At 43.2% G+C, this 27,872-nt stretch overlaps 1 protein-coding gene across 1 annotated transcript in view; it reads right to left on the reverse strand.

The window, feature by feature from the left end:
- Positions 1–27,872, reverse strand: part of LOC126199389 (sodium- and chloride-dependent glycine transporter 1) — a 629,023-nt gene that overhangs the window by 251,326 nt on the left and 349,825 nt on the right. Inside the window, exon 4 of the mRNA XM_049936308.1 lies at positions 715–868. Coding sequence (XP_049792265.1) covers positions 715–868 — 154 coding nt within the window. The remainder of the gene's footprint in view (positions 1–714; positions 869–27,872) is intronic.

The following is a 27,872-nucleotide window of genomic DNA, read 5'->3' on the forward strand; positions in this document are numbered from 1 at the left end:
CTGTGCTGCTAGAACATGTGCCTTTACAAGTTCGACACAACATGTGGTTCATGCACGATGGAGCTCCTGCAGATTTCAGTCGAAGTGTTCGTACGCTTCTCAACAACAGATTCGGTGACCGATGAATTGGTAGAGGCGGACCAATTCCATGACCTCCACGCTCTCCTGACCTCAACCCTCTTGACTTTCATTTATGGGGGCATTTGAAAGCTCTTGTCTACGCAACCCCAGTACCAAATGTAGAGACTCTTCGTGCTCGTATTGTGGACGGCTGTGATACAATACGCCATTCTCCAGGGCTGCATCAGCGCATCAGGGATTCCATGCGACGGAGGGTGGATGCATGAACATTTCCTGTAAGGAAGTGTTTGAAGTCACGCTGGTACATTCTGTTGCTGTGTGTTTCCATTCCACGATTAATGTGATTTGAAGAGAAGTAATAAAATGAGCTCTAACATGGAAAGTAAGCGTTTCCGGACACATGACCACATAACATATTTGCTTTCGTTGTGTGTGAGGAATGTTTCCTGAAAGTTTGGCCGTACCTTTTTGTAACATCCTGTATAACAGTGTGATTGGGGCCTAGCAGCTAGTGCGCGACCGAGTTGCCCTTCTTTGGACTTGACGGCTGTTGGCCGTTCGCAGCTTTGACGGCGGTCGGCGGTGAGCCAGTCAGAAGTGTGTTCTGCAACCGCGGCCGCGGTCGGTACTCACGTGAAGTATTCCTCGGCGGGAGGGCGGCGGTTGGCGCGCTCCGCCAGCCCCGTTATGTTGGCGGCGGCCGCCTCGCTGGCGTTGTAGCACCGCTGCCGGAAGTACGTGCCGTTGAGCGCCGCGCACGCGTCCGCCTGCTCGTACGAGTAGCACGCTGCGGACAGGCGGGAGAGACACGCGTCAGAAAAAGTAAAACAACTCACAGCAGGCGCCGCAACAGGGGCCCAGCAGCAGTGGCACACCGTTGCGAACACCTCGTCGCCGTAACTTTCTTACTACGTCCACGCGGAATAGTCTCGTGTGGCTGAAATATACTGCAGTAGATATAACGTTCACAGTTACACCCCAATGCCGCTGACGTCCGCCTGTTGCAGGATCATAGAGCAAACTCTAAGCTCACACATTATAAAGTTTCCAGAAGAAAACAAGCTTTTCTGAAAGATCGGAACGTATTCATTAAAAAGAAAACTACTCTTGTGAAGCATAATTTGCTTTATTTATCTATGACTAGCTGTACCTGGCCACCCGTTGCTGTAGCTCACTGTGATTGAATGGAAAATAGAAAATAGCTATATACACTACTGGCCACTAAAATAGCTACACCACGAAGATGACGTGCTACAGACGCGAAATTTAACCGACAGGAAGAAGATCCTGTGATATGCAAATGATTAGCTTTTCAGAGCATTCACACAAGGTTAGCACCGGTGGCGACACCTACAACGTGCTCACATGAGGAAAGTTTCCAACCGATTTCTCATACACAAACAGCAGTTGACCGGCGTTGCCTGGTGAAACGTTGCTGCGATGCCTCGTGTAAGGAGGAGAAATGCGTACCATCACGTTTCCGACTTTGGTAAAGATCGAATTGTAGCCTATCGCGTTTACGGTTTATCGTATCGCGACATTGCTGCTCGCGTTAGCAGAATATGGAATCGGTGGGTTCAGGATGGTAATACGGAACGCCGTGCTGGATCCCAACGGCCTCGTATCACTAGCAGTCGAGATGACAGGCATCTTATCCACGTGGCTGTAACGGATTGTGCAGCCACGTCTCAATCCTTGGGTCAACAGATGGGGACGTTTGCAAGACAACAAACATCTGCACGAACAGTTCGACGACGTTTGCAGCAGAATTGACTATCAGCTCGGAGACCATGGCTGCGGTTACCCTAGACGCTGCATCATATACAGGAGCGCCTGCTACCGTGTACTCAGCGACGAACCTGGGTGCACGAATGGCAAAACGTCATTTTTTTTCGGATGAATCCAGCTTCTGTTTACAGCATCATGATCGTCGCATCCGTGTTTGGCGACATCGCGGTGAACGCACATTGGAAGCGTGTATTCGTCATCGCCGTACTGGCGTATCACCTGGCCTGGTGGTATGGGGTGCCATTGGTCTCGTGTCACCTCTTGTTCGCATTGACGGCACTTTCAACAGATTTCAGATGTGTTCCATGGCTTTGCCCATCATTCGATCCCTGCGAAACCCTACATTTCAGCAGGATAATGCACAACCGCATGTTGCAGGTCCTGTACGGGCCTTTTTGGGTACAGAATCTGTTCGACTGCTGCCCTGGCTAGCACATTCTCCAGATCTGTCACCAATTGAAAACGTCTGGTCAATGGTGGCCGAGCAACTGGCTCGTCACAATACGCCAGTCACTACTCTTGATGAACTGTGGTATCGTGTTGAAGCTGCATGGGCAGCTGTACCTGTACACGCCATCCAAGCTCTGTTTGTCTCAAGGCCCAGGCGTATCAAGGCAGTTATTGCGGCCAGAGGTGATTATTGTGGGTACTGATTTCTCAGGATCTATGAACCCAAATTGCGTGAAAATGTAATCACATGTCAGTTCTAGTATAATATATTTGTCCATTTCTGCATTTCTTCTTGGTGTAATGTGTATGTGTGCGTGAGTGTGTGTGTGTGTGTCTGTGTGCGCGCGCGCGTGTGGGAAGAGGCTATACATCCTAATCTGGCCCCCTCCCCTCCCCATAAACAGATCTCTGTGTACGCTTGTTACTAGTATAATTGCCTTTCAATGTCCTGTGTTGTGTACTGGAATTTACGACACGCTCTACACATGAGACGAGATCATTATTTAATTAACGACAGATGTGTTGTGGCTTAAACTGTTTTAACCCTAATCTGTGAAGATAGTCCGTGAGTGGAACCGGTCGATATTTGGGTTGTAAATAAAAAAGCAGCTAGAATGAGATTTTCACTCTGCAGCGGAGTGTGCGCTGATATGAAACTTCCTGTCAGATCAAAACTGTGTGCCGGACCGAGACTCGAACTTGCAGAACTTGCAGAACTAGCACTCCTGAAAGAAAGGATATTGTGGAGACATGGCTTAGCCACAGCCTGGGGGATGTTTCCAGAATGAGAGTGCTAGTTCTGCAAGATTCGCATGAGAGCTTCTGTAAAGTTTGGAAGGTAGGAGACGAGGTACTGGCGGAAGTAAAGCTGTGAGTACCGGGCGTGAGTCGTGCTTCGGTAGCTCAGTTGGTAGAGCACTTGCCCGCGAAAGGCAAAGGTCCCGAGTTCGAGTCTCGGTCGGGCACACAGTTTTAATCTGCCAGGAAGTTTAAAAAAAGCAGCTAATGGTCAAATATGCGTTTTATACAAGTGCCGAGCTGTAGTTACAGCCATTGTATCTTGCATAGGTGAGCAAAGCACTCGCGATAAAGAAGATGCCACCAAATCTAAAACTGGTTCTGGATGAAGCAGTGAAAATCATCATTACGTCAAATCACACTCTCTTCAGCGCTGATTGTTTTCAATACTGTTTGAAGATTATGGGAGCAAACAAAACATTCCTGCTCCACACCGAGGTTATATGGTTATCTAAGAGTAAGACCTAACAGCTAATACGTCCAACCCCATCTTACTTGCACCCTCTGCCAGCTCTACCTTCTTCTCAGAGTAGCCCCCATTGATATTAATAGCTCCCCATCTCGTTACCATTCGTTTGCCGAGTCGTATTTTAGGAGTCCCTGGTTTGTCAATTAGAGGTGGGACTCCGTCACCTCCAAAGGTCAGGGGCATTTTGCTCTGATTGTTGCCAGCATCATATTTAAAGTACCAGGGAAACAGGTTGCTAGCCTTACTTGCCCCGGGTCCCATTGAGTTTTACCCCTAACGGTTGAGGGACTAGCCGGTGGATTTGGTAGTCTTTGCCGTCTGAGCACAAAGGTGACCACGACTCAGAAGATGTCCGAGATGCCTAGCCTTATTCCAAAGTAAATGGTATCCCGACTGTCAGGACCATTTACTTGGCCACTCATACTTTGCCCGTGGTTCATGAACTAGGACATGACAACAGGAACCCACATCATGAACCATAGTACGCAATGTACTAATAAAAGTGAATTACAAGTTATCAAGGTACTGTTGTGTTGCAGAAGAGCCAACGCGGTGTTACTAGAGGAGGCCTAAATACACGCGTTTTTGCGCACGCAGGCTGGCGTGAGGAGGGAAGGACTATACTGACGTGAGGTCTGGAACATGACAAGGAATTAAAATTCAGAAAGCGGACGTGATTAGTTTGATACTTAACTTTAATCCATTGATGATGAATGTCGCTCTTGACGGTACATGATTCTCAATATCAATAGTAACTGAATATGGCGGCTTGCTAGGTCGTAGCAAATGAGGTAGCTGAAGGCTATGCTAAAGTATCGTCTCTGCAAATGAGAGCGTATGTAGACAGTGAACCATCGATAGCAAAGTCGGCTGTATAACTGGGTCTTTTTTTAATTTTTTTATTATATAGTGTGGACTGAAGAGATCATCCTTGATGACTTATTCTTCTAGGACGGCACGTAAGGATAAAAGGAAAACACTTTATTTATTACACATTCATTTGGGCTTGGGCACGCAATGGGTCCTTTAGCCTGCTGTCTTTGGTGATGTCTATCTCCTGTGGAGGGTGAAATGTGTCGAGGCTGTTATGTGTGACTGCTTCCTCGTGTTATGACAGATTGCCTATGGGGGGTGAAACGTTATTGACTTCGGTACTTAATACTTGTGCCACCTTGCAGGGTTTACCGTTCCTACCGATTCCAATTGTCGAACTTCGTCCCTAAGGGCATCGATTTTGTCAAAAACTCGTAGAGCCTTGTCATGGACCTTCTCTTGTATAGTGGTCTCGTGGAGTGCGGTGCGGATGTCGACGTTTCTTGTCCACTATGGAGCTCCTGTGATCCATCTATAACAAATGTTTTGCAGCGCTTGGAGTTTGTTGTAGTTGGAGACGCACGTAGTTCCCCACGAGGTGGAGCCATATAACATTGTGAGTTCCACCGTTGCCTTATACAATTGGAGTTAAGTCTTAGGGGTGAGATCCTTACCCTTCAGGAGTGGAATCAATGACCTGGCCATCTTCTGGGCTGCCGTCAATATGCTGCGTAAAGAGTAATTCTTTGTCAAGGTAGACACCGAGATACTTCACTCCCGGCGACTATGGGATAAATTGATCAGCTATTGGAGTCTGTCGTTCAGAACTGGTTTCCCCCGTGTGAACAGAACGGCTGCCGTCTTCGTCGGGTTGATCGTTATCTTATTTTGTAGCGCCCAGCGTTCCACTACAGCAAGTTGCCGTTGCATCCTAGCGATTAGCTGGTCCAAGTGTCGTCCAGTTGTCAGAAAGGCCGTATCGTCCGCATAAAAAATCGCCGTACAAGGGGGACTGTTGGGATGTCATTTATATATAAGTTGAAAAGCAGAGGCGAAATGACAGAGCCCTGCGGAATTCCTACGGAGATCAATTTCATTTCGGAGTTTTTATCGCCGACTCGGACATACAGTTTCCTGTCCTGCAGAAAGCTGTCTATGAGTCCAATGTAACAATCCGCAATAGGGGTAGTGCGATGCAGTTTGACGATAAGGTTGGGCCGCCACACCTTATCGTAAGCTTTTTCGATGTCAAGGAAGACACCAATCGTGAAGTGCTGCTTGTTGTGTCCTTGTTGTATCCGTTCGGTGATCCGTAGAAGTTGAAGTTCGGCAGATAACGTTTTATAGGCTCAATTGTTAATTTTATACCTTTAACTTCTGTTTGTTTTAATGTTTCTAGTTTACTTGTCCTTGAAACCGAATTGTTCGGGTCGTATAACATCATGCGCTGTAAGCGTGTCATGGAGCCTCTTCAACAGCACTCTCTCGAGCACCTTGCCAAGGGTCGGCAAGAGGCTAATTGGCCGATAACTGTTGGGTTCTGCTGGGTCTGCTGGGTATTGGAACTACTCGAGCCGTCTTCCATGCCGTAGTCAAATATCCCTGCAGAAGACAGCTGTTGAGACAATCGGGGCTAGTGCAAGGATGTCTCTCTAGACTAGACCTGCCGTGTGGCGGCGCTCGGTCTGCAATCACTGATAGTGGCGACACGCGTGTCCGACGTATACTAACGGACCGCGGCCGATTTAAAGGCTACCACCTAGCAAGTGTGGTGTATGGCGGTGACGCCGCAGGTACCATAATAAAAAAGGCTTTTGTAATAATGCAAAGTATCCCAAACTGTCACAAATTAAAAGTATAATACGCACTTCCGGCTTCCATACGATATGTCTCTACGTTTAGTGCCAAGTCATAATGAAATAGCGTTACAGGATTACCACGAAAGTATGCAAACGTAGTAGTAGGGGTAGATACATAACAAGCGCCATGTATTGGACAGTTTTTGTACTTGTTTTTGTGTTGCTGACCAGCGCCACGTATTGCCCAGTTTTGTACTTGTTTTCTGGTTTCAATGAGACCCATGTCATTTCAGGCATGTGAGTCAATTTTTACCTCTCTACCTCCATTATTCCGTGAATTAGAATATTTTCAAATGTTAACGGACTTGTGTGTCACCCTGTATAACACTGACGCCGCACCGACACAGGGAGAGGCAACGAGGAAATATGAAGAAGAACGACATTCTGTTATAGTCAATTGAACACCACAGTGACATTTTCATTACTGAATAAACGTGTTTCACCTTTAATTTAACGTGCCTGTGCCGACGGCAGGAGGCCGTCGGCTTTAGGAGCGCTAGTGGGTCAGCAGTGCGTGCGGCAGCGGCACCTGACCGGACGCACGGCAGCCGGCAGTGCGTGAGTGCGTGAGTGCGTGCGCGCGTGCGTCGCGACCCCGGCCGCGGCCGGCTTGGGACTCGGGCAAGGCAGGCGCGCGTCGCCCTGCTCTGCGCATGCACAGGCCATCCATCCCGCCCCTCGCCCCTCGCCCGATGCCTCTCGCCGCCAGCCCCACGCCCCCCGCCTCCCGGCCACTAGATTGCCGGCTGTCGTCCGTCCCCCTCGCTCATCTCCACACACTCCTCCCCCCTCGACCCCCCCACCCCCCACGCATTACCAGGCATCCTGTACGTTGTAAGGTGCCTCTTACGTGAGGAAGAACTTTTTAGCAGTTTTAATAAATTATTGTCTCTTATTGATGTATTCACGATAGTTAGCAAGTGATGTAGTCCGTAGCCGGCCATGAGTCGGAGAGCATTTCCCACGCTGGCTGGCTAGGTGACGAAACGACCGTATGTCGCGCGTAGTGGGGTGGGGCTCGGCGCTGGACCGTAGCAACAACCGTCAACCTGGGAAATGTACATGATGGGGAGTACCGCCATCTTGGCGCCAGTCACCGATTTTGTTTATTTATATTTAATAATTAAAGTCATTTATGACAACATGAATACTAGGAGGAGCCTCTGGATGTTTAAAACTATTTATCATAATTTTGCCTCGTTAAAATTCACACCCGTTCATTAACAAATGAACATCTTAGTAAGTACGAGCTCGATCGGAAATCCACGAACTGTGACGAAACTAGTAAGAGATACGGACTGCGCCCCAAAGTCGGCAGTCGGCGTCTTGTTCGATGGTAGCCATGCTCTCGGTTACGAGTAGTTTGTGACATGAGTGTTCCATTATTGATCTAATAGGAATACAAGTGATATTACGGCATTCTGAATTAATTTCAAGTAAATAGATCGACAGAATTTTCAGATAATTAGCTTCCACCGACAGAGACATCCAAGGCGCCAATGAAGAATCTGCACGGGACGACATTTACGAGAGCTGCACCGCGCACAGGTAGGAGGAAATCCGACGACACGACCCACCAAGGCCGATCCGACTTAAACTCGCAAATTCCGGGTTGAAATGCTGATCAGATATATTGTACGTCACATATACCACCCTCTACGGACTAGCGGCTAAGCTGAGTAATAACAGTATCAGTTTAGAAGCGAGGGGATCTTGCAACGTCATGTATACTCCATGTATTGCAATACGTCTGGTTTGCAGTCTCCTGTCGTATATCAAAGACAGACACAGGCTGCTTAATCAAAGTTTAACTGCTCGTTCAAATGGCTCTGAGCACTATGGGACTTAACATCTGAGGTCATCGGTCCCCTACAACTTACAACTACTTAAACCTAACTAACCTAAGGACATCACACACATCCATGCACGAGGCAGGATTCGAACCTGTGACCGTAGCGGTCGCGCGGTTCCGGACTGAAGCGCCTAGAACCGTTCGGCCACAAAGGCCGGCTTTTACTGCGTGTTTTTAGAAACTATTCCCTTTTGCTGATTCTTCTTATTTAGTGTAACTGTCTTATGACTGTCCACCATCTCTTGTTCTGAACATCTTCCTTCATCTATTTGTAGGCTCGTTCTCTTCCAATGTCGTCCATCACTCCATTTCTCTTTCTACTTCTTGCTCTCAATCTTTCCACGTTTCCCTCTATAATTCTTCGCTGCAGACAATTCCTGCAACCAAGATTTGTTTCTCTTCTTGATCTCTTCAGACGATCTTCTTCCTTCCCCTATTTTCTTCGTTACTTCTTCATTCTCGAGTCTGTCAGTCCACTTCGCGTTAAGTATTCTTCTCCATAGCCACATTTCACAATATTTTTCTTTTCAACTCTCAATGATCCATTGCTGCACAACACTATACTCCAGACTTAACATTTAGGAATATTTTCCTCAGATCCAGTGCACGTTTTCCAACTGTTAGTAACAGTTTCATTCCTTCAGATGGTCCCGTAGACTCTTTAACTAACATAGATCTCGTCCTCCGTATTATTCTGTACCGGTACCGCTTACATTACACGTCAGTAATGTATGTCTCTTTTGTGGATTTTGAATGTTTTAGTAACGCATTCTTATGATTTAACTAACCAGGAAATTTGATTTAAAAGTGATTTGTTTGTTGAATGGTTCCTAGATGGTTTTAACATGGGGTTAGTAGTCAGTAAAGCACCGTATCTTGAGCAGTTCAGTTGAGTATCAAGTCTTGTACAGGTCAGTGAAGTTATGGCAAAGAAGACTAAGTGGTAAGTTGTATCGATGGTCGCACTTCAACTGCTCGATTGGGTATATGCAGAGGGATAGTTTCTGAATAAGTTTAAGGTTGTATTTGGAGGATTTTGGTATTTCGAAGGTCAATACTGACCACCAGTGGTACGGTGCATTGAATTCGGATCGTTGTTATTAATTCATGATCAATGGAAAATCTCTGTAGGTGATCGTAGGTTTCACAGGCTGCAAGAACTGACTGATGGTTCACTACGATTTGCAGTAAATGTTATACCTAGACAAGACATTGACAATTAGTGCTTAGGTTGTTCTACAATCAGTCGTCGTAATGACTGGTTCTGTGCAGTGTGCATATTAACTACGAATCTTGTTTGTGTACCTCGAGGAATTACGGTGTTCGTGATATTTGGATGTATGTGTGTCGGTGATTAGCACACTCAGAAGGTGAGTGACCATGATTTCATTGGCTGTATTTGTCCGCATTGGGGTAGTAGTGTGATTGCCGTAGCTATGGATAAATGGATTTAGGATCCTTATTGAACAGAGGACTCAAATTTATTGAATTAGTTTACGACCAGGCATTAATATTTATGATAGTGGAATTCTCGAGTTGTGGTGGTACAGTGGAAGTTGCCCAATAATTGTTAAGATTTTCCCAGTAATAGGCCAACTGTACCAAATGGAAACTATTCAGGTAAATGCGTGACAAGACCACTATTACTGCTAACTTTAAGTGATGAGTTGCCAGTTGATATAGGGCATGATAGGGTGTCCGCGAAGAGCCAACAGCTGAAGGGTCTAAATTTTGTTTGCGTTACACAAGTTAAAGCGGAAAGTGATTGTGGCACGTAGGCTTTTCATTTTCTATTTTTTAAAAATTACTATCGTTTCATGTGGTGTTAGCTTTTGCTGGCTCTCGTTCACTCGTATCGTCGTTGTGCTGCTGAAATAAAGGGATCAATAAAGCTTATGTTATAAAAAAATAAATTTGGAAACTACGCATTTTGATTGGAACTAAATGTAACTTTAAAATTAATTGAAGCCCCCAAGAGAAGAAAAGAAATAGCGTATAATTTGAAAGAAACATAAGTGAAGAAGAAGAAAGAATAACGAAAACTGAAAAACAATAAAACCTAAAGAAATAACCTTTTAGTAAAGAAAAGGTACTAGTAGTTATCGATTGTTAAATAACCTTTGTTTGAGAAATGTCAGTTATGACGAAATAATTTTATTACACATTTTACTTCTATCATTAATAAAAAGAAGTTACTATGTTATTACTAGCGACTCGTAACAGTAATCAGTATAAAAATTCTGTCTTATAAAGAAAAGTGAAATTTACGTAAATTAATTACAAACAAAGATAAAAGTAAAGACAGAGGTTACGGATATATCGATGGCTTAGCTGTAAAATATATCTTTGAGTATTGACGCGATTAGTAACTGAGGAACTAGAGAACTTCTACGTTACCTACATCGTGAGTAAAAATACATAAATAATCTGTAGCTTGTTATTTACTGCTTAGCGGCTTTGTACGCTTTAGGAACTGGAATCTAAATTTCTGGCTATTAGCAGGATCGTTTTCCTAGTAAGGGATGTATTTATAGTCTTGTGGCTTCTGAGTGTGTTAGTAAAGCAAACTTATGATATAATTGCCCAAGAAATTTGATTTACTGGTGAGTAATAAGGAGAAAACTGGTGTCTATAGCTTGCAGTAGGGAGACGGAAAGAGAAGGATTAATGTTACTTGGTAATTTACTTCGTTAGGTGGTTTAGTACCCGTAATTGAATATTATTCAGTTAGAGATAAGTCAACCGAAAATCAAACATTGTTTATAATTTATCGCTGCCTATGTACCGACAACTTAATACGTTATCTGAGAATCTTTTGATGGCCGGGTGCGTTGTATAATACGAGGTGTGGCTAGAAAAAAACCGGACTAGTACTGGTGAAACAGTAAAACGAATGCAATAAGGCTGAAAGTCCCGTGGCCTGTCACGTGACTCTCGCTCCGCCTACTGCTCGAGTTTCATCTGCCTCCTGCACTCAGTCTGCCCGTGGCGTCTGTTTTAAGTAGTTGACGTTTTGTCTGTGCGTCGGAAAATGTTGAGTGTACAGAAAGAACAGCGTGTTAACATCAAATTTTGTTTCAAACTAGGAAAATCTGCAAGTGAAACGTTTGTAATGTTACAACAAGTGTACGGCGATGATTGTTTATCGCGAACACAAGTGTTTGAGTGGTTTAAACGATTTAAAGATGGCCGCGAAGACACCAGTGATGACACTCGCACTGGCAGACCATTGTCAGCAAAAACTGATGCAAACATTGAAAAAATCGGTAAACTTGTTCGACAAGATCGCCGTTTAACAATCAGAGCAGTGTCTGAGTTAACAGGAGTTGACAAGGAAAGTGTTAGGCAGATTCTTCATGAAAGTTTCAACATGAACAAAGTGTGTTCAAAAATGGTTCCAAAATGTCTCACAATTGAACAGAAGGAACGCCGAAGAATGACTTGTTCTGACATCCTGGAAACTCCTGTTAACTCAGACACTGCTCTGATTGTTAAACGGCGATCTTGTCGAACAAGTTTACCGATTTTTTCAATGTTTGCATCAGTTTTTGCTGACAATGGTCTGCCAGTGCGAGTGTCATCACTGGTGTCTTCGCGGCCATCTTTAAATCGTTTAAACCACTCAAACACTTGTGTTCGCGATAAACAATCATCGCCGTACACTTGTTGTAACATTACAAACGTTTCGCTTGCAGATTTTCCTAGTTTGAAACAAAATTTGATGTTAACACGCTGTTCTTTCTGTACACTCAACATTTTCCGACGCACAGACAAAACGTCAACTACTTAAAACAGACGCCACGGGCAGACTGAGTGCAGGAGGCAGATGAAACTCGAGCAGTAGGCGGAGCGAGAGTCACGTGACAGGCCACGGGACTTTCAGCCTTATTGCATTCGTTTTACTGTTTCACCAGTACTAGTCCGGTTTTTTTCTAGCCACACCTCGTATTATGTTGCATCAGCAAATACGCGCTCGCTGCATAAGGGAGATAACAATGCCAAAGACTGACACTGATTTCAGAGCACAGTAGTAACATAACGACAATCGTATATCATCCCAGTACAGTGCAAGTTCGGGACGATGTACCGAAAAGAGCGGGATAAGAAACCACTGGTTAAACGGAAGGAAATGATGAGTGTAAGAGATCAACGGAGGTTGACAATGAACCGTTAAAGGTGATTTATTAAGCATGTATTTTAAGAGGTAAAAGAATTTTGCACTATTATTTTCACGTTGTTCTATATTTCTAGCGATGGTTTTGGAGGATTCGTTATTTCATGTGAACATTTTTTTGGTCAATGATAAAAATATGTTTTCAATGATAAACATGTTCGATGAGTGACGTCGAAGATTCTTTTCTTATGCTGTAATGCACCGACGAGATTAATGACATAGTGCCCATGAGCGTTTTTTTGTGTGATGGTTCAGAGGGAAGTAAATGATTTACGGTACATTAAAGATTTGCCAGTGGTTGTGTGGACTCAGGGTTGGCAGCTGTATTCTGTTCTATGTAATCCTTCTGGTCATTTATTACGCCAAATTATTGTTAAAGCTATGAAGTGATGACGAACGAGTGTGAAACGATTTTTTGTGTAATGGTTAATGAGAAAAGTAAACGATTTACGGTACATTAAAGATTTGCCAGTGGTTGCGTGAACTCAGGATTGGCAGCTGTATTCTGTTCTGTATAATTCTTCTGGTTATTTATTACGCCAGACTATTGTTAAAGTTTGTAAGGGGTGATAAATTAGAGTGAATAGCTTGGTAACTTAAGTCTGTTAGTTTGTAAATGGTCGCTCAAGGAATTTAATTATCAAGCATAAAAATGAAAAGCCCATAGGTTGAGTTCGCAGTTAATGAACCTTGTGATTTAAACTGATTAATCCTAAGAAAAATGTACTGCACACTGTTAGAGTGTATATTGAGTATTTGCAGAATTACTTGAGCTAAAATCCAGAGACCGGATCTACCACGAAGGGGAGGCGTGTGCCACCGCTATCTTTCGCCGCTACTGAGTAAAATAGCGATACGCTCGAGGTTGTTGCTAAAGGCCGCGGAAACAGGCGAGTATAGAGCCGATCTAATCACATTTACGTCAGATGCAGCAACGCCAATGGCTGAGTTCCATACAGCAGGCCGTGTGAGAAACAGCAACTCAATAACGTCGATACAGGGCGACTGCGGCATCGGCAGACCAGTTTACCACACCTGCAAGCTAAGGGCGTGTTTCTGTGTTCGTGGTTGGAAGCAGTACTTCGGCAAAACAAGTACGCACTGAACCAGCATAAATACCTGTCATTTTTAGTCAAAGAGGTCTCCCTTTGTCAGCACCATCTGTAAGGAGAGGTGTGACGGTCGCCTGTGGCCGCATAGTTCTCCAAACAGCCACCATGAGATTTGGCCTCCACCAGTGGCGGGCTTACTGCTGGTTCTAAGTCCACCACTGTGGACCTAACGCCTTCTAGCAGATGGGCTGTTGCCGGGCTCACTCCAGCCACAGCCAGTCCTCAGCCCCGGATGGCAGCTGATCAAGACATTGGCAGTGCAGCCGCTTATACGCCCATGCCTGGGTGGGCATATGGGCATACAGGCGCTGTACGCGTCTGCTAGCAAGTATGGACTGAGGGCTGTCTTCCTCCACAAAAATCACAGCGGTTTGTCGCACTTTCTGGCGAGTCCTGCTTTGAGCTGCAGACGGTACACGTGCTTCCGCCGATTATGAGCGTCATCATTCCTGCCCAGCAGCTGTCGTCAATGGGCCACTGGCCGTTGCATCAGCGCCATTATACTCGCCAGACTAATAATGTTTCCTTGAGCAGCCATCTGACATCATCCCGACAACAACTGCTGCCTCAACCTTGCCACCATAGAGGTCATCCACGCTAGGCCTTTACAACTCTTTGAATATGGTGGTGCATAATGTTCCACATGATGCCTCTCCATCTCCTGACAATAAGTGAAACTATCTAGGAGAGATTTGATTGAAATCAGGTTTGCCGTTACTGCCTATACTGATCATCCTCCGATCCATTCCATTATACGCTATGTGATCAAAAGTACCCGGACAACCCCCCAAAACATACGTTTTTCGTATTAGGTGCATTGTGCTGCCACCTACTGCCAGGTATTCCATATCAGCGATCTCAGTAGTCATTAGACATCGTGAGAGAGCACAATAGGGCGCTCCGCGGAACTCACGGACTTCGAACACGGTCAGGTAATAGGATGTCACTTGTGTCATACATCTGTACGCGAGATTTCCACACACCTAAAGATCCCTAGGTCCACTGTTTCCGATGTAATAGTGAAATGAGACGTGAAGGGACAAGTACAGCACAAAAGCGTATAGGCCGACCTCGTCTGTTGACTGACAGATACCGTCGACAGTTGAAGGGGGGCCGTAATGTGTAATAGACAGACATCTACCCCGACCATCACACAGGAATTCCAAACTGCATCAGGATCCACTGCACGTACTATGACAGGCGGGAGGTGACAAAACTTGGATTTCATGGTCGATCGGCCGCTCATACGCCACACATCACGCCGGTAAATGCCAAACGACGCCTCACTTGGCGAAAGGAGCGTAAACATTGGACGATCCAACAGTGAAAAAAACGTTGTGTGGAGTGACGAATAACGGTACACAATGTGGCGATGCGATGACAGGGTTTGGGTATAGCGAAAGCCCGCTGAATGTCATCTGCTGGCGTGTGTAGTGCCAAGAGTAAAATTCGGAGGAGGTGGAATTAAGTGGTTGTGTTTTTCATGGGGGGGGGGGGGGGGGGCTTGCACCCCTTGTTGTTTTGCATAGCACTATCACAGCACAGACCTACAATGATGTTTTAAGCACCGTCTTCCTTCCCACTGTTGAAGAGCAATTCGGGGATGGCGGCTGCATCTTTCAACACGATCTAGCACCTGTTCATAATTCACGGCCTGTGGCGGAGTGGTTACACTACAACAACATTCCTGTAATGGACTGACCTGCACAGAGTCCTGACCTGAATCCTATAGAACATCTTTGGGATGTTTTGGAACGCCGACTTAGTGCCAGGCCTCACTGACCCACATCGATACCTCTCCTCAGTCCAGCACTCCGTGAAGAATGGGCTCCCATTCCCCAAGAAACCTACCAGCACCTGATTGAACGTATGCCTGTGAGAGTGGCAGCTGTCATAAAGGCTAAGGGTGGGCCAACACCATACTGAATTCCGACATTACCGATGGAGGGCGCCACGAAGTTCTATGTCATTTTCAGCCAGGTGTCCAGATACTGTTGATCACATAGCGTTCATTCGAAAAATGTTGGAATAGTTCTTCGAAAATCCAAGCCATTACTGTTTGTTTGATCACAATTTAATGACATCATATCCCTGAAAGTAACTAACATGGCTTCCAAATTCTTCTTTTTCTTTCGCTTGAGACCTTATTCTCGCGGCAACGTGGGTTCGACCTAGTTACTATTGATTTGGCAGTGTTATTTGCAGAGGGTGGCCGGATGCCCTTCCTGCCGCCACCCAGACCCCCTCCCCCCAGGATGGAATTAGTGTATCACAGCTGTCCGTGTCTAGTGTAAGCCATGGAATAGTGCAAACGTGATGCAAATGTCTGCGAGACGTGTAACTGAGGCAGAACGTGGGGACCAGCCCGGTATTCACCTAGCGGGATGTGGAAAACCGCCTAAAAACCACAGCCAGGCTGGCGGATTCGAAGCGGATAAAGGCGGTTAAGGTAACTGCTACCATAAAGCGGAAATCCGGGGTGGACTCCCAGTCTGGCGTAAATTTTCGTCTGTCTCCTCTGAGTTCGCTCAGTGCCCTCCTGCAGCTAAATGTCGGATATTTCTTTCGATGCTCATATAATTTATTACCACTGTGAGAGATAAGTCGTCTGACCGTAGGTCTTAGTGATACCCGTGCGAAGCTGTGGCAGATAAAGACAAGTGGGTGCACATAAAATACGTCTAAAGTTGAGACAGTGAATTGTGCACGAGGAACACGCGTGTAGAGGGAAAGATTTTATGGCATGCGGCACAGTGTTCTCTCTTTGTGGCACTTTTTCTGACAGCATATTGCATTTCAAACCCTCACAGCACGCTTTAAAACACGGCTATCTCAGCACAAATAGGTGATTCAATTTCAGGACGCTTTAAAACGATACGCTTCTCAAGTGCTCCAGGCGTACGTGATTAAGTTAAGAAATCAAATGGTACTTTGGAGCTCATATACTGAAACAATAACGAAACATTCAAAAAGCCGAAAAGGTAATCGAGTATCCAACTACGCGTGGGGCGTATGACGTGACTATCTGTTTCCCTACCGTTAGGATTAATTTTCCACGTAATGTAATAAAGCAGCACGCTGAACTACAAAATACTCCTTTGGGAACGAGCTAACATAGTCCCACCATTTCAACTTTTAATTCCAGTCGTCCATATGTGCCGCAGAACCCAGGATCTGTAGGCTAACTAAACGTGGCGATGGACTGTCCGTGAAAAAAAATGCGAATGAAGTAACAAATATCTACAATTGCTTAATTACAGAGGCGTATATGTTCGTTGAGTTTATTGCGATGAATTCCTGTAAAAAGGAAGAATAGAGAAAACTACTAATAAAATTTGAAGTGAATATTTTATAAACCTGACTGTCTCATAATTAGAAAATTGGCAGTATTATCAGGATGTAAAGTGCACAGGATATGTTGAAGTCCTACAGATGCGTACTGCTACTCGTAGTTCGCCACCATGGAGTTTTCAGATGGTGCCCTGTGGAACTGCAGCCTCATCCACCACAGAACCGAAATCTTGTGTATGAGTAAACGAAAAGGTTGCGACTAGGCGTACCATGAAATAAAATAAGTAGAACAAATAACTTGTTACCGAGTATTTACAGTTATCGTAAAATCCGGTATTACGCAGTTACATAAAATGACGCCAGTACTGCAGGCTATCAATCTACCGGGGTAAGCAATTAGGTCTTTTCCCATAGATGTACCAACACATTGACCATATGATCCCATACATTCATGGAAATTTCCCTAGCGATAAAAACACTGATTTTAAATTGCTTACCTCCGCGAAAACAACTTTACTTGACAAGGAGGTAGTAATACTATATCATACGGCTCACTTGATGGTGAATCGTTCGGTTTTTATGGTCGTCGTCCATTAACCTTGTAAATTATCAAGTCCGAACAACACAGTTTTAGTTATGGACGGTATACTTTTTAGAATACAGGGTTACTTAAAAATTTAAACGAATTTCAATATCTGAGACAGTACCAAGTAATAAAGCTTTACAGTGACCGCTAAAACATCTTTCCTTTTATCACACTTCCTCCAAAATGAAAACTAAGAAATCAGTCAGTTAAGCAAATAACGAGTTAGTGCTTGACTTCCTGCACGCCAGTCTCTGCACGCAGCAAATTAAAGCGAACTCACTCAAGTGGCTTTGTCAGGAGATCAGTCAACTAGTTCTTTCCATCAGTATGTTCCAACATAATTTAACCAATAAGTAATCTTTCACGACCATAAAAATGTCGGACCTCAATATGTTTTGATTGACGACGATATTCTGGGTTTTTTGCTCATTTTAATCCACTGGTGTAGTCAATATAAAGCTTTGGAGGTTGTCCCGGCATTTCAAACAATTTGCTTAATAAACGACGTCACCAAATTAATTCTTTGGTTCCTTCACTTGCAGAAACAATTTCTGCTTCAGTTGCAGATGGAGCCACAATCTTCCTCAGCTGACTTGTCCATGCTATTGCCCCACCGGAGTACTTTGCCACAATGCAGGTTGTTGAACGTCTTGTCCTCTCGTCCCCAGCGAAATCAGCATCGCTGTAAATTCTCCAATTTTCTTTCCTGTCACAGATAATGCCATAACTAAACGTATCTTTCAGACACTGAAATATGCGTTTCTCTCGATTCCAGTCCTCAGTGGATGGTTTTTCCATAGCTCGAGCAGCTTTATTCACTTCAAAAGTTATGTCTGGACGAGCTGCTATTGAGAGACACTTGAGACATCCAGTTGCCTCGTGATATGGGACAGAGGATGAAACTGCTTCATTCTGATCATTTTCTTCTTAGCCAACGGGAGTTGAAATGTTCGATTCTGCCATTCTAAATCTTTCCAATATTTCTTTCGTGTATTTTTCTTGACTTATCGTAATCGCTCCTTCTTCATTTTACTTTATTTTTATCCCAAGGAAATGGTCAAGAGTCCCCATTGTTATATCAAATTCACGTCGTAAGCTGTCCAGAGAAGCTGTAATTTCTTCTTTGTCATTGCCAACAAATACACCATCATCAACGTAAATTGCTACATAAAGACTATTTCCATTGTATTTGCGATAAAACAAACAAAGATCTGCAGCACTATTTTGAAAACCCGCTTCATTCATGACTCCCATAAAACGCTTGTTCCAGTAGCACTGTGCTTATCTGAGTCCATAGAGATTCCCTTTAAAAAGAAAGAGACACACTCGATCTGTATTATCTTCCAATCCTTGTGCTTGTTCCATATACACTTCATCTTGAAGTATTGTATTCAAAAAAGTCGTCTTCACATCAAATTGTTTCAACATAATGTTCTTTGAAGCAGCTACCGTTAGCAAAACTGGAATTGTGTCGTAACGTGCAAAGTACTATATGCATCTTAGTAATCAGTTCCTGCTTGCTGAATATACCCTATAGCAACTAACCGGGCTTTAAAGCGAGTGCTTTCATCAGCTACTGCTTTTCGACGTAGAACCCAGCGATTTTGCAATACTTCGGTATTCGTGGGACGTACAACTAACACCCATGTATTGTTTCCCCTTAGCGCTTCTATTTCTTTAGTAATAGCTCGCATCCATTCTTCCTTTTCATCTGACTGCAGTACGTCAGTAAAACAAACGATATTACGATTCTACATATTTACTGTTCATATCGAAATACTTCTCAACATAGACATCCAGGCGACGAAAGCATTTCTCTCAACGAAAAAACAGTTTGTTGATACCGTCACTGTAGAATGTTTGATCTTGTTGACGGAGCCACAACCTCACCTGTGCTTGCACGACTTCATCCCTATCAAAGTGAAGTCCTCGAGGGCGATCTTTAAGTTCTGCAAACAGATGAAAATCGGATGGGGCAAAATCAGGACTGTATGGAGGATGATCGATGGCAGTCGGAGATGTCGCAGCGCTCGTGAGTGGTCTGGTATTGTCATACTGAAGGGGACGTTGCTGCATGTGTGGGCGAACTCTGCGAATTACGTGGACATGAAGAATGAAGGTATGGAATGTTAACAACGTTTATTTTATTTTAAAAGCCGTAAAAAATTCGTAGGCATTACTTTCGAGTACGCCCTCGTAAATACCGTGAAAAGGGGACGCAGCTGAAGTTTACATGTGATCGGCTGAGACAATCCTTGTCAAAGATAAAACTTATCTGTCGACTCTGTAGAACTGCTTCCCATGTATCACTAAGTTTCCTGGCTTCTTCTTTTCTATTTAAATTGTCCCCAGGTTTATATATTTCGATTGCTTCTCTGCACAGTCATGGATAACGGTTCATCATTGAATATAAATTTTTAGTTAATGATTAGATGCTCCAGTTGTTCTTATACAGCTTAACTTTCAGATGCACTTGATAATGATCTATTATAGGGGCCGAGTACTTAATAAAGTTCTATTTAAGCAATTAGGCTGGCTTTATATTACCTGAGCAATTGTTGTAGAATAAGCACTCTCCATACATGGAGGAACAAATAAAATTTTAGTATCGGAAACTATTACTGCATGGTTTCCTGAATGCCACAGTTGATTTTTCTACTTTCCCTACTCGGCACAGGCTCTGACGAATATTCACGTTGGTCTTTGTAGTTCCATTGTAGACCTTATCATAAGTACACGGAATTTTATACGTCACGCACGCCGCGTTTGTGCTTTACATACCTGAGGACTTCACATAAATTCTTTATTTTCCCAAAACTCAGCGTGATGTTACGTTTCTGTAAAATCTTACCGATCTGAGTAGTTACTTTTTCAGTCAATTGTGTTCTTCCACGGTTGCTTTTCATCTTTGTCATTCAGCCTAGTGTTATTTGGTTGCAGAACACTGTTCACTTCTTTAACTGGATAGACAGCCTCCTTCCGATGTTTTACTTCGGAGTGAAAGTGTTTCGGTGTGCTATTTCTTTTAACTCAGTCGACAAGACTTTTAGTGACATATTTTGACATCGATGATGGTTGATATATATATTAATTTTTCTACAGGTAACAGAACGAATATATCCATATAAAAATTAGTGATCACTGAACCCAGGTCTCAGCGGGTTGTCCATTGCGACACCATCGGCTTGCTCATAGAATTCGTTGTCCCATTGGATTGATTAGATTAGAAGTAAGGTAATGTATGAAAAAAAAAAAACCAGGAAAATCTCCTCGGAAAATACCTGATATATACCTTAAGACTTCATTAACGGGAATCATAATAAATAAAGAATCTTCATAAGTCTCTGTATATGTTTTTATATATGAGTGTCTTCCGAATTTCTTGTTGTAAAGGTGTTGCCAAATATCTTGCTATTTGATGAGTGGGGCAATTGACGGCCATAAAATCTGCTACACATAGTTTGAGTCTGTAATAAGGCCTTTTTTTATTTTCTTCGTCAGTTCAAGTAGATGACTTTATCAGAATATTTGTTTTCTTCATACACTGGCTATTCCTTCCTTCTACAATTTTTTGTACTATGCTTCGATAATACTCTTAATCCGTAACAATGTTAATACTCTCGAGAGCCTTAATATCACATTCTGGCAAATTACTCCTGAAAAGTTTGCTGTGGCACAGTGCTCTGGTGTTTCAATTAGAACTGATTTGCAGTTTCTCTGAGGATAGTTCTTATAGCTGCTTCCACATCCGAAATAACCTCCTCAGTTGGTGCTTTCGCAAGTGCTGTAGTATAGTCTACTCCTTTGTCAAGGACAGAAATATCGTCCTGAGGCAATACCTCCCTCTGAGTTATTACTAAAACCATCAGACATCTCCAAATTATTTGTATGTTCCATTTCATTTTTCGAAGAAAGGAAGGAAGAAGGGAAGGAAAATTAGGGCTTAACATCGACGCAATTAGAGAGAACAAGCTCAGATTCGTCCAAGGATGGTGAAAGAATCCTTTCAAAGGAAGCACCTCAGAATTTGCCTCGGGGGAGTTAGGGAAATGACGGGAAACCTGACTCTGGGCGGGCGGTCTCGTATTTGAATCGTCGTCCTCCTGAATGCGAGTCCAGTGTGCTAACCACTACGCTATCTTGCTAGGTGTTTATTATTCGATTTCTTCTTTCGCCTACTAGCAGCTGTTTTCATTACAGCTTGCAAAGATTTACATGTGAAGTAATTATTGTATTCCAAAGCTGTATCTTGTAATGGTTCTTTATTCACGTGACCATTACGGCACTCCAACCCCAGTTCTCAATACCAGTAATATCGTACTACTTTTCTGCGAAGTAACAGACATATTTTTGTGACAATATTCACATTTAGTTTTATTTATGTATAGGTACTCCGATGTATCGATATATTACAGTGATATGGTTCTTGTGTGTATTCATTTCTGGGAGACTGTCATAATCTTTGACTTACTTGTAACCGTTTTGGCGCGAATGCGCACAGAGCAGTCTTTGTTTCACTTTGCAGAAGTTAAGTTGTTATTTCGCTTTGTAAAAGAACAGTCAAGTCTTGTGTTGGGTTAAAGTGGAAATTAAATATCTGAAGATTGATACAAAACTGTTTTCTTGATGATGTGACAATTAAGAAGTATATGTGAATTTACAAGAAGTTCAGTAAAAATGTGGATCATGAACACCAAGTCAAAAATTACTTCTACCATGTCATTGTTCTGATCTGGGATTGTTTGATTATTAAGAATTTCCTGAAAAACGCATTTGTTAGGTCTTCAAATATTGCTAAAATACAGATCTGGACCTTCTAGCAGTCAAAGTGGAATCACCCTAGAATCAACAAGATGAGCCATAACAACTTCGGCGAAATCTACGTGGGAATCCATTCAAGATAAGTGCCAAAATTAATGACTTTTTTACAGTGACTTCATTATTTCCATTCTGACGATACCATCCACAGTCAAAAGCGAACATATGCTACGTGAGCAGCATCATTAATTTGATTTCTAACCTACTTTGCAAGTGGTGGTATTGTTAGAATCTGTATCTTAGAAGGTTGTGCTTAATGCCTCCGATTTTTTTATATGAAAACCCTTAAAGCTTTTCAAGTAAAACTAACGTCATTAACACTCTACACCTTTATTCTTCATGTCTACGTATTTGCAGTCATTTACCACTAGAGGGCTAATAACATGTAACGTGTAACATGGCGGTGTGCAATCTGGTTTAGATTAGCAGAGTTCGTCCACACACAGAGTACCGTCTCCTTCATCATGACAATGTCGGACCGCACACGAGCGCCACGACATCTCAAACAATCCAACACCGTCAGTTCACTGTCATCGATCATTCCTCGACTTGGCCCCCTCCTATTTTCATCTGTTTCCAAAACTTAAAGAACGCCTTCGAGGACTTCACTTTGATAGTGATGAAGCGGTGCAACCAGAGGAGAGGTTGTGGCCCCGTAAACAAAATCAAACTTTCTACGGTGACGGTATCAACAAACTGGGCTCTCGTTGGGAGAAATGTATGCGTCGCCAGGAGGGCTATGTTGAGAAATAGATATGTAGACATGAAGAATAAAGGTGTGGAATGTTAATAACGTTTGTATTGTTTTAAGAGCTATAATAGTTTTCACATAAAAATTCGGAGGCGTTACTTTTCAGCACAGCCTCGTACTAGAAATGAATAAATGTAGCTGTCACCAGCAGAACCCATCTCTCGTCTTGTCTACTGAACCCTTTCTCATTCGTTTACGGCTTCTGTATAACTGTAAATGCACTAGGGTGTCGTATTTAGTTTCGTTGACCATGAACTTACAAGGCAGAAAGTTAATTAGTAACTTAGACAACCGTTCATGAAAGTCTTCACTGTATGATAGGATGGCTCACTTTGGTTTCCATCTATGTAGCATTAACCCCTTATTCCACAGAAACAAGAATACTGAATAAGTCAATTGACGGACAACATCTTTAATGTTACTGGTTGTTAATCCTCAGCCCTGTTATTTTTTATTAATGGTTATGGATTAAGACCATCTGTACGGAGCTTAATACGCGTCATATTTCTTTTTCCAGACTTATTTCGCCTAACCTTATTTATGGATCTCCACTGGGCTTAAATACATGTACGTTTTCATTTATAAGTAGCACTATCAAATTATGTATTCTACACTTAAAACAATTTTCAGTACAGTTGGAAACACTACGAAACACTATACTAGTTAACGTGGTGGGATAGTGTACCTGCAATGTGTGTCCTGTACTGTAAGTTATTTTTGTACCCAGATAAAACAACTTCACCAGCAGAAGAGCATGAGCACATATAGTGCAATATCAACTCATACAGTAAGTGATCTATGGTACTATGTAAAACATGACGTTTTCAAAAATCTCGAAAGGTCCTTGACCTATTTACTTCAGATCTGCACATTAAATTCTAACAAACATTCGGACGTACGCAGACTAACGTTGTTTCCACAAACCTCGAAAAGATATTTACTAACTGCGAAGCACTGCTGAGTTCGCTAGTAAAATGTATATTGTGCAAAGCATGGCCATCTCATAACTGTTTCTAACTTACATATACAGTAGCAGAATATTTAAGTTGAAAGTGCTACATGAAAATGATAATGTACAGGGGATACGCAAAATAATGTGAACACGTGGTTTATTAATAAACGGATGGACCGCCATTTCTCTGTAACACAGCTGCCATTCTTCTTGGAATACTGTCATATAAGGATTGTATAGTCTCCGGTGGAATGTTATGCCACTCTTCGATCAGAACCTCTTCTAACTCCTGTAGTGATGGGGAGGTGGAAATCAGTTCCGGAATATGCGCTCCAATACCACCCACAAGGGGACTGTGTTGGCCAGGGAAGACGCTGCAGTTCAGTTGCATGCTCCTGATAAGACGATTTTACTGTCCTGGCTGTGTGAATGCGTGCATTTTCGTCCTGAAATATGGCATCATTGTTGGGGAACAACATTTGAATCATGGGGTGCATCTGATCACCTAACATGTTCACATAATCGTTGGCTGTAAAACGGCCTTTGAGAGTAATGATGTGACCAGCAGAATACCATGCTATGGCTGCCCACACCAACACACTTCCACCTCCATGCTCAACCGCTGGAATCAAGCAGTCAGGATTTTAGGCTTCTTTTGGCGTTCTCCAGACGTAAACCCGGCCAGATATTGGAAATAACGAAAACGTTGACTCGTCGAACCATATTACGTGTTTCCAGTGATCACCCGTCCAGGATTTATGGTTCAGACGGTTCAAATGGCTCTGAGCACTATGCGGCTTAACTTCTGAGGTCATCAGTCGCCTAGAACTTAGAACTAATTAAACCTAAGTAACCTTACGAAATCACACACATCCATGCCCGAGGCGGGATTCGAACCTGCGACCGTAGCGGTCGCTCGGCTCCAGACTGTAGCGCCTAGAACAGCACGGCCACTCCGGCCGGCTCTAGGATTTATGCTTCTGACACCATGGTTTACTCTTCTTTGCGTTGGTTGTCGTCTTTAATGTTTTCGGTATAGCAGCTCGTCCATGTATATTCACTTTATGTAGTTCTCGGTGGACAGTATCAATAGATACGGGGTCTCGAAGATGGCTACTGCAGTCACTTAGCCGCCGTAGTTTTGTGTTGGTTTGACACAAGTGAGTTAGCGTACGACGATCTCTGTCATTCAGTTTTCAATTGCGCCCACTATTACGTATACACGATGATTTTTTTCCCTGTTTTATGTAGGCTGTCATGACTGTTGAAACAGTTGCTCTCGAAACATTCAGTAAGTTGACTGTCTTAGTTATTGAAGCTCCAGCTAATCGGGCCTCCACAGTCTGCCCTCTTCGGAACCCTGTTAGCTCTTTCATTGTACTTCGACGTCGGCCTCTGAATGCAAATGCGAAGTGTGTACCACTCGTAAACAACCTGCACTGAACACGCGCAGTCCAGCGCGACACGTGTCTTACCTGCGTTGTTGACCGTCTAACACAACCATCTCATTACTACAGCTGTTCACATTATTTTGCCTATCCTCTGTAAATATTATGTGGTTAATGCCACTAATTATGGCTTAATATAGCGAGGCTAAACACGTCTGGGAAAAAGGGTACTGTCTTTATTCAGTTGCAAACAGACCATGAATTTCTTCCACTGTTCTTCGATGCTTCTCTAATAATATCCCGCAACAACAGACTTACTGTGAACCTCGGTTTTTATTTATTGGGCCACACGGGTAGCAGAGTGAAACAGGCGGTCCTACGAAACCAGCTTACACGTCGTAAACGGGAATATGCTACTTGATTAATCTTTCATTTTTGAACCTACCGGTACTTCGTTTGATTAAGTGCTACCCAAGCGTAAAACACAAGGAGCATCTAATATTTTGCACGGAATATTTTTACCATGTGCGAGAAAAATACTCCAAAGCACAAATGTAGTTCCACATCCTCGGCGGGTCGTTCAAGTGTAGCCTTCCTTCCCTTCTTGCTGTTTATTTTCAGTGAAAAAGGGGTATTACAGAGTGACACTCGATTTTGGAACCGATATTGAGGATTTTTTCAATAAAAAAACAGATTACAAAATTGGCTTTATACCTATATTGTATTCCCTTAAGATTGTATTATTTATTTTTTTAAGTATAAAACTTGCACCTAGAGGACATCACACGACATCGACGAAAAGGCGACATCGACGAAAGGCCTTCGCGGAATGCGAGGACTATTGGTGGCAGCTCTAAACGCCATAATTTACAAAATTTCAAAAACTGCTTACAAACTGATGATATTGTCTAACGTAATAAGTAGGGATACTGAAAAATGGAAAATAGTTCACAAAAATTCTACGCACTACAGTGAAAGAGAAACGCTGACTCACAAGTTACAAAAATGTATAATGTAATTGCATGCGTATTTAATGAGTTATCGCTCCCGCCAATTTGAAAAACATTTCACAGGTTGCGACGTGGTCGTGGATTAAAATAGTGATCAGTAATCACCAAACTTTTGGTCCTTACACTCAAATAGTTCAAATGGCTCTAAGCACTATGGGTCTTAACATCTGAGGTCATCAGTCCCCTAGACTTAGAACTACTTAAACCTAACTAACCTAAGGACATCACACACATCCATGCCCGAGGCAGGATTCGAACTTGCGACCGTAGCAGCAGCGCGGCTCCGGACTGTAGCGCTTACAACCGCTCGGTCACAGTTACCGGCCGGTCCTTAGACTACCGGTTTCGATCAGCAATGACCATCTTCAGATATGCAGCAACACAAGGGAAACGAAATTTAAGTACCGGACACATTACAAAAAATGTTCAAATGCGTATGAAATATTATGGGACTTAACTGCTAAGGTCATCAGTCCCTAAGCTTACACACTACTTAACCTAAATTATCCTAAGGACAAACACACACACCCATGCCCGAGTGAGGACTCGAACCTCCGCCGGGACCAGCCGCATAGTAGATCTGTTACAGTTCCTAGGTGTCCTGCCACTAAAACGCAGTCTTTGTTTAGCGTTCCCCACAACATTTTGTATGTGTTCCTTCCAATTTAAGTTGTTCGTAACTGTAATTCCAAGGTATTTAGTTGAATTTACAGCCTTTAGATTTGACCTATTTATCGTGTAACGAAAGTTTAACGGATTTCTTGTAGCACTCGTGTGGATGACCTCACACTTTTCGTTATTTAGAGTCAACTGCTAATTTTCGCTCCATAAAGATATCTTTTCTGAATGGTTTTGCAATTTGTTTTGTCTTTCTGATGACTTTACTAGTCGATAAACGACATCATCTGCAAACAACCTAAGGCGGCTGATCAGATTGTCTCCTAACTCGAGACTAATTTTTTGTCTGCTGTACTTACTGAGTGAGGTTTGTATGTAGATGATACAAACATAGTGACGAATAGCATTCAAGCACGGTTAATGATCGTTATAGATATTAGTAAGTTATACCTAGCCAACTGATTCTCATTAAATCCTAACATTAAAATATCTGACTGTATGGGGTTCTGAACATGCAAAAGGTTTCCATCTGTCAAGTGCGTAGAATATGAAGAAACGGATGTAGATCACGCTGTTGGTATTAAATTCTGGGGTCAGAATTGGTAACTGATTAAGAACTTGTGAGACAAGTGAACAAACGTTTATTTGCGATTCGACTTTTGTCATACATAGAAAATGTAAAAATAAAAAGGGGGACAAACTGTGGCTGGCCGGTGTGGCCGAGTGGTTCTAGGAGCTACAGTCTGGAACCGCGCAACCGCTACGGTCGCAAGTTCGAATCCTGCCTTGGGCATGGATGTGTGTGATGTCCTTAGGTTAGTTAGGTTTAAGTCGTTCGAAGTTCTAGGGACTGATGACCTCAGATATTAAGTCCCATAGTGCTCAGAACCATTTGAACCATTTGACAAACTTTACTTTCATACCATAGTGCTGTACTCTGTTATCCTGCGCTGTAGCTCATGAAGCCAATGGAAAATGTTGCGATCCCAAGAGCGTGTGAGACGTGTTGCAGATGTATGAACAAAAAATATGATTTACCAATTACTGCTCTCAGGAAATACG

Source organism: Schistocerca nitens, chromosome 8, assembly GCF_023898315.1.
Source record: "Schistocerca nitens isolate TAMUIC-IGC-003100 chromosome 8, iqSchNite1.1, whole genome shotgun sequence".
In the NCBI taxonomy this organism is placed as follows: Eukaryota; Metazoa; Arthropoda; class Insecta; order Orthoptera; family Acrididae; genus Schistocerca; species Schistocerca nitens.